This window comes from Mugil cephalus, chromosome 4 (assembly GCF_022458985.1).
Source record: "Mugil cephalus isolate CIBA_MC_2020 chromosome 4, CIBA_Mcephalus_1.1, whole genome shotgun sequence".
Taxonomy (NCBI): domain Eukaryota; kingdom Metazoa; phylum Chordata; class Actinopteri; order Mugiliformes; family Mugilidae; genus Mugil; species Mugil cephalus.
The window spans coordinates 8,604,636-8,613,054 of NC_061773.1; the positions used below are offsets into that span (position 1 = coordinate 8,604,636).

The 8,419-nt window shown below is 45.2% G+C and overlaps 1 protein-coding gene across 1 annotated transcript; it reads right to left on the reverse strand.

Moving 5' to 3' along the window:
* Positions 1–1,418: 1,418 nt before the first annotated feature.
* dusp7 (dual specificity phosphatase 7) lies at positions 1,419–8,172 on the reverse strand. Its single transcript, XM_047583549.1, is given in 4 exon segments — positions 1,419–2,413; positions 2,416–2,487; positions 4,756–5,184; positions 6,905–8,172. Coding segments are annotated over 4 exon segments (1,146 nt in total). The 5' UTR covers positions 7,314–8,172; the 3' UTR covers positions 1,419–2,177.
* Between the last annotated feature and the right edge of the window lie 247 nt (positions 8,173–8,419).

The following is an 8,419-nucleotide window of genomic DNA, read 5'->3' on the forward strand; positions in this document are numbered from 1 at the left end:
TACCTGCACACGTCATCTTGTTGCAAAAATTTAAAAAAAAAAAAAAATCTAATTATTAGAAAAATACGACTTCTTGTTTCGTTTAAGTGCTACAGATGTGGACGCCGTCTCAGAAAGCTCCTTGACCACGTGCTGTCGCTGCCCGAGCGTTCAGCAGCAACAGCAGTTAAAAAAACAGTCCTCGCAGCTCGTCTCGTCCTCCCGCCTGGTAAAGAAACATCCAACCCGTGGTTACGTCTACTGTTAGAGAGCATACAGCACCACAGCATGCTCAGGTATACAAAATAATATAGATCTGTCGACTATTAGCTCATATGTTTTCTCATATATATATATGTATTCATCTGCGTTTAATATATCTTTCATATAATGAACCCAAGGCTTAAGGGTGAATCATCTTAGACGAAACCTTCTTTGATGAAATGACTGATCTCAGTTTAGAAAGACCTCCTGGTTCAGTTTCCAGTTAAGGGAAATGAAGCTGTTGAAGTAAGTGCAGTCTGAAGCTGAGGCCGGTCCCACTCGACAACATCTGAAACTCCACCACCACACAGAGGCTGCGTTACAACCACAGACCCCTGCCCTAAAGTCCTTTATCCTTAGCAAATACTTGAACTGAACAAGTTCCTCCGGGCAAAAAAGACAGTTACACTTCAGGTGATATACAGTATGTAAGAAGCGTGAGGTACATCTTTTCTGCCCTAAGACTTGCTCAGAAATGTTAACACTGCCCTCGTATCCTCTACTCATGACCTCGCACTAAAGATTCTGCAAAGAACGAAAGTTAGAAACCAGCCTTGGCGCAAAAAAAAAAACAAAAAAAAAACATTCTGCAGTGATGAAATAACGAAGGAAGTTCGGAGTTTAGTTTCTGGCTGAAATGAAACAAATGACTAAAATAATGACAACAGCTGGTGGAAACAACTGGTACTTCTTGTTGGGCAACTGAACTAACGCTCGTTTGGCGCAGGAAGGAGGAACTGGGAACTGTGCTTGAGAACCGTTGGACCAAACGTCAGACGTGCAGTCTCGCCCGTCCTGCCTGCGTCGGCCCCCTAACCTGAGCCTAAACCCCTGAACCTCCGCTCAGGGCCCAGCTCCTGCTCCCTCCCCGCGGCACTGTGCAGCTGTCAGGACTCGTCACGGCCTGGGACTGGACTCTCTCTCTCCGTCTCCTCCTCTCTGAATGTCTCTTTATCTGCCTGCTTCCAGCACCGGCTTCAAGTGCCAACAAGTCAATGGCTACACCACTGTGCAAACGGCATTAGGTCATAACTAACTCCCCCCCCCCCCCCCCCCCAACACAAAAAAAAAAAAAACAAAACAGAAGAAAAAAGAAAAAACCCATTCCCCTTCTTTAGTTTTACAATCTCTTCAGCCATTATTGGATTGGATTACTTTGTTTTTGGACAAAGATATGATTTCTATGTGTATATATTTATATAAGGTATAGATCTGTGCGTAAATGTACATAAAAATATACAAAAATGCATATAGACATACTGAATTTTGTTAAGAACTGCCCATACATTTTCTGCTATGTACGTTAACATACATACAGTACAAACATACATACTTTGTTTATGTGTGTGTGTGTTAATTCCTTGGTTTTTAAAAACTCTACATTCAGTAGAGCGAGATTTCCCTACGAGTAAATCCCAGATTCTCCACTTGGCACCAGTCAGCTCAGCTCGTTGAGCCGAGACAGAAAGAAAGAGAGGACGTCGCCGCCGCCGTCGTCTCGCGAATCGAGCGCTGTAGATGCTCCTATCTTTGTATGAAGCTGTCTGTCCTGTTCAGTTTCTCACTCAGTTGAGTCTCCCTTGTTTCTTTTTTCTTAAAAGTCGATTGGCGGGAGGTTTGTTTTTTTTTTTGTGTGTGTGTATTTCGCTCAACGCCGTCGCAAACCCACAGTTTACTACCCTCTCTGGGCACAAAACATCCGCTCAAATGTGGCACCGGTGAGCACAGCGGTCGCACCAACGCCGCTCCGTTGCCAGGCTCACCCACAAGGAGCCTCGGGGAGCCTAAAACATTCATTTAAAAACCGGCTGCTCTCCTCCAGCGCAGCAGCCTCTCGTTACCGTGGTAACAACACCACCTTGACCCCATTTAAAAAAAAAAAAAAAAAAAAACACAGAAGAAGAAGGAAGGGGCGCAGTCCCGAGGTCTGATCTTCATGTGGACTCCAGCGTGTCCAGTTGAAACACATTGTGATTGGTCGGGGTGGTGAAGAAGAGCTGGTCGTGCGTCGGGGAGGTGGAGTGGTTGTCGCAGGGCGTGAGGCCCAGCGTCCGCTCAAAGTCCAGCAGCTGGCCCATGAAGTTGAAGTTCGGGGAAATGTTGGACTTTTTCCGCTTGACGAAGTCGTAGGCGTCGTTGAGCGACATGTGAGCTCTGATCAGTAGCCACGGGTGACGGTGACCGAGCGGCTGATCCCGGCCAGACAGTGGACCAGGATGCCACACTTTTTGGAGCGCGCCTCGTCTGAGGAGGAGGAGGAGAGATGATGAGATTAGTGTTAAAGCCCATCTTTACTTCATAAACACGTGAAATTATGAATGAATGAGGAGTGAAAAGTGAGATCTAATTGATATTTGGAGCTTTGAGATTCTTGTGGAAATGTGTAAAACTTATATAAAGTCTAAATTATCGAGGCCCCTTTGCCTCTTCCAGGAGGTGTCGGAGGTGGCTCTAACATAATATTCTCTGCAGATCAGCAAAAATCCCTGTTTGCAGAATAAAGTATGAATCAGCGACATTTTTTAACATTTGAGCTAATCTGCACGACAGAAGTGTAGGAACAATATCAAAGGCACGTCGACCGTTTTCAGACGCTTTCCAGTGACGTGGACGCGTCAGTACAAATGAAATATTTTTTAGTTTTCGACTGATAGAACGAGACAAATTATGACATCAACTCAGAGATACTGTGGTGGATAAATCTGCCAACTAACCAGTTAAAAGGAAACATGATGAGTAAGAACGTCGATGGTGACAAATAGTGGTGCAACACATTTCAGCTCGACAATGACCTAGCATTTATTCATCCACTAACTAGCCGTTTAAATAAAATAAATACAGAATATTTACTGATTCATGCTTCTCAAATGCAAAGATTTGTTATCACTGTTACTACAGTTTTCTGTTTTCTGAGATGATGGTAAAAGATCATTAAAAAAAGAAAAAATATCCTATTGTGCGTGTGTGTTGTTATGTCATCTGTTCAGAATGACCTTTCCCACTGATGGCAGAAAGTCCCGTTTCATTCCGCTTTCTAGCTCTGTGTCTGCAGAAAAACCTGAATAAAACGAAACATCTTCCATTATTAACCGGCTACATCCTTCCACCTATCAGTTTCGAGCCCTTGCACTTGCATCTCTACAGGCCATTAGAGTGAGAGTTAAGTGCTTCTTTCCTTCCTTTCCGCACTCCCCCTCTTTCATCCTGTCCTTTATCTCTCGCTGCCTCTCCTCACTCTCTCTGCGCCTGCATCTCTTGTTGTAGGATTGGGGTCAGTTGGCTCACGAGCGCAGGCTGCCGAGCCCATGCCAAATTAAATTTATATGTGCTCACTTTCTACACTAGGAAACGGGGCCAACAATCCTCGTCAGGAGAATAATAAAAAAAAAAAAACAGGCCCAATAAGTAACCAGTTAATCTGCCTGAACTGATCGGCAGACTGAGCAACCTTGCGCAACTTTGCTCCAGCTTTAAATCCGTAATAATGCAAGAATCTTCCATTTATCGAGCTGTTACGTGCCAAAAAAAGAATCTCTCTCTCTCTCACTACAGTGCTGCAAACGCGCTCAAACAATAACTTAGATATTTAACAATTAAAAGTCACATCTGCGTCTCCCTTCCCCATAATTACCCTGCTGTTTCCCAAAAGATGTGATGTAATCCCTGCACGTTACAGGCAGCCAGACAGCTCCATTTAACATCAGCATGACCCAAATCTGTCACGACCTCTGGCTCTGGCATATGTCACACTTCCTCCCACCTAAGCAGAATCATTACTCCAAAAGTGTCAGCGGCCTGGACGAGTCAAAGACAAACGTGAGGGCTCTGGCTCTGACTCATCACGCAGGGAATTCACCAGGTCAGAATTAAGTCAGGGGGAACGACGGAAATGACGGGAACCACTGAAAGCGGGGCTAGATGGGAGAGGATAAAGAAATGATTCTCGTATCTTCAGCGTGAGCCAGTCCTCAAAGAATGCAAATCCATGTTTTATTCAAAACGTTGTGATTTTAGATTCCTGCCTCTCAGTCATAGTGGAATACAAGCATCTGACAATCGTAGTATGGTTAGCAAAGCTATTTGAAAGAATATCCCCACTAATGTCTGTCTGATTCTATTTATGAGGCAAAGAACAAACATTGTTTCATGATTTGGGATCGAAGGATTGGATGGATGTAAGAAAAGTGGCTGACATGACGAAGCTGGAAAGCTACAAATTCAATGTGAATATTCATTTATTTTCTTTGTTCTTATCTAAATGTTTAGTCGGAGTCCTGAAAAATAAACACAGATGAATGAACTGATAAGTTGCCGGACAGAGAAGTCAACTCTCTGTTTGCTGGGTCCAGCTGCTGCTTTCAGTGTGACGAGGACAACGAATTCAGGATGAAACTTTGGGCTCGACCAAGAATTAAGTCAAGAAAATAACGAGCAAATAGTCATCGTGACCCCCGCCGTTCTCAAACTGATGTAATCTGTGATATAACAAACAAATTCTCCGCTTCCACTCACCAATGAATGAAATGGCCTCGGGGAAAAACTGCGAGAGGTTCTGGCTCCAGTGATCGGAGATGGGGATCTGTTTGTACTTGAAGTCCCCCTCATGTTCGAACATGTTGGGCAGGTTGGGCGTCACGTTGAGGATGTACTTGATATTGTACTTGCTGAGCACGTCCAGGTTGGCGGAGTCTTTGGCACAGCCCAGGTAAAGGTACGGCAGGATCTGGACGGGGAACGCCGGCTGATTGTTGGGGAGCGGGCTGCCCTCCGACTCCGTGGCGCTGCCCGGCTCGCGGTCGGACTCCCCGTCCGAGCAGTCGGAGCTGATGCGGAGGCCTCCCAGGCCCAGGACGGAGGCTGGCGGGGAGCTGCTGGGACACGAGCAGTCCAAATTGGTCTCGCAGTGCTCGGGGTACTCCGACTGGAACTTGTTGAAGCCCCCTGCAGGACACGGAGACAAAGACCAAAATAATTACTCAATGTTAGGATGAGGCCAAAATGTGCCCTGCCTGTATGTAACCTCAGGCTGGTGTCATATAATATCCACAGCTCCGCATTACACAAGAGGTGGATCATGAACTTGAATGACAGGAACATAGGGTTTAAGATAAGATTACCGTTGTACAAAAAGACAAAAACACAGGCAATAAGATAGAAAAATATCATTTATCAAAGCAAACAGACGTTCCTTTTAGCTCATGTGCTAGTCGTTAGCCAGGCAGAGGTGTAGCGAAGGGTATCCAAACAAAATACACACACTTTCAATCACACTGGATTCACAAACACACCGCTGTAATATGCTCCTGCTTCAAGTTATACCTTGGCAAAAAAATTTTTAGGTCAGACTGCTAAGCCTTAAAATCATCCTCAAGTAACTTCCCACTCTGTCACAACAGCTGCTATGTGAAATGTTTTATTCATGCGCAGTTTACTTTGAGGACTTAAAAACAAATTGCATCAGATTAACAGTTCTACACCTTTTTTATTATTTGTTTAAAGCCCATCACTTATGATCTGAGATCTGGCTGGCTCCACACCCCTTTGCCTCAGTGTTCTACTCAGGATTTAATCTGTCAGTAAGTCACAGATATTATAAGTGCCATTAAACTGTTGAATGAAACACGCATAGTTTTTGTGAAAGGCCGCTAATTCTATTATTGTTACAAACCGCCTCGTTACGCGCCGGTGTGCCGTCTGAAAGGGTTCTAACGTGATGTCTGCGTCAGTTACAGGAGAAAGGGAGAAAGGCTGGACAGATGCGCTCCATTGAGAAAAGCTGCGCCCTGCGGAGAATCGGCGGCAGAGCAGGACTCTCCTCTCCAGCACCACGCACAGCTCAGAGGACTTTTTGTGAATGGCAGCTCGGCTTGCGACTCCCGTCAAACATTTCAGCTATCTCCCCAGGTCAAACGCACTCGCCTCTCCTCGCCAACTGACACATATTACGCACGCGTTGTCCAGATTTATTTATTTATTTTCATTGTCATCGGCTTTTATTTTCCTCAAAGTGCGTCGCCTTGTGTTCATGTTCATTCATGAAAAAAAAAACCTAAACAAAACAAACAAAAAAAAAAAAAAAAAAAAAAACGGCAAGCTTTTTTAGGGAAGGAACACAACATGGCGGGGCCATTTTAGCAGCATTTAATTGAAAACATACTGTAGTGTTTGAAACAGCAGCTCTCCGCACACTGGGGATAAAACACACGGCTTTATTTTGCGAGAGAGAATGAGACGAGCGATACACTTCACCCTCTCGATGATGTTACAGTAATAATTTATTAATGGCTAAAGAACCCAATTAATGACAAATAGCAAAGTTATTACCCCTTCAAACACTTGCCACTAATAGGAGATACGCGTACGACTATACCAAACTAAGACATTTGTTAATGTACCCAGGATCTAAGGATTTTCTTGTAAATATGACACACACGCAGAAATCCAATACACGTGACCATTAATTTACGCATGCCAGTTTGGATAAGTAATAACTATTAATTGTTTGAGACAGTCAAACTAAATCGGACTGTATCAAAGGGAAATGGAGTAATCTCTTACATTCGAGTCTTGAGATGAAACAGCCAGAGTGACTTTTCTTTTTTTTTTTTTTATGAATTAAAACATAAGCAGAGATTTAAAGCCACACAGTGGCAGGTCTTACCCTCCAGGTAGAAAGCCTTGCAGCCGTCGTCCCGCAGCTTCTGCAGCAGCAGCCCGAGCACGGAGCTCCCCAGCCCGGACTCCTGGCGCTCAGAGGTCGCCTCGTCGTACAGGACCACCACGTCCGTCTTGCACCGCTTGACGAATTTCTCCTTGTCCTCGTTGTTGGGTATGATGGAGCGGATGGGGAGGTTGCCCTTCTTCAGCCTCCGGAGCATGAGGCCCGGGATGGCCAGGTTGATGGCTGACTCGACGTGCGAGGACTCGTACAGCTCATGGGGTCTGCAGTCCAGCAGCAGCAGAGAGCTGGCCCCGGACTCCAGCTCCTCCTGCAGCCACTCCACGCTCTTACTCGACATCATCATCATAGTCACGATCGCGGAGCCTCTCCACAGATGATTATTTTTCATCAGGGAAACGTTAATCCGCCCGTCCCCCGCTGCGACATGAAAACAACACGAGGAAATAGAGGAAAAGAACAAAAATCACGGCGCTAAACTTCCCTTCCCGCGGCCACCACCACCACCTCCACCACCGCCGCGTCTTCTTCTCCTGCTGCTGCTGCTCTCCCTGCGGGCGCAACACACACGCACACACATCCAACGCGCGCACACCGATGCACCTCTGGCTGGAGCAGGAAACTTGAACATGCAGAGGTTTCTTTCCCTCCTTCCTTCAGTCCGACACAAGTGTTGGATTCATTCCAGTCCATCGACGTCCATTTGGCGAGCCCGCTCCAACTTTGACGCGTCCGCACACTCACGATGTGGCCCAAACAAGCCTCGTCAGTGTCTCGGGACGCGTGTTCCAGGTGAACTGCTGAAGCTAAAGCCCATGGTTAGGCTATTGTTATTATTTGACATGTTGGCCCGTGGAGCGCCTCTGGTTTGTCATTTCCACTGGATGCGTTAAAGAGGCTCTGCGGGCTTGTCACTGAGCAGAGAGGGAGGAGCGGAGAGATTTAAAGGCGCAGGGCTGCCAGAGGAGTCAGACCAGCTCAGGCTGCTTTATTCATTCATTAATAGTCTGGGCAGTGTAGGCTAACTCTCAATCACACAGCTAAGGTGGGAAATACAAATTAAAGTATAAAGACCATCCAATCCCCACGTCTCTCCAGTTTCTATGCGCCATTTTTTTGAACATTTTTGACTTTGTCATTTGGTGACCATTAATAATATTTTAGAGACTGAATGATCAGATTTCTGTTTACCTTCAAATATTTTCTATTGGGATTCATGCTATAAAACGACCTTACTGTTAGATTATTTAACCGTCTCTTTTCAGTCTCAACATTTACACAAACATGTCATTAAAGTTAGATTTTTCTTTTACTAAAATTATTGCTAAAAGCCTGTTGTGCCCTTACGTTCAGTTTTACCTCTCCAGTACAACACCACCACTGTATAATGAACATATTACATATTTACACATTTTACAGCTTTGTTTTACACACTATGTCGTTGGTTTTGTATTGGATTGCATTAGATTAGAAGCCACTGAGTAAATGAACATTATC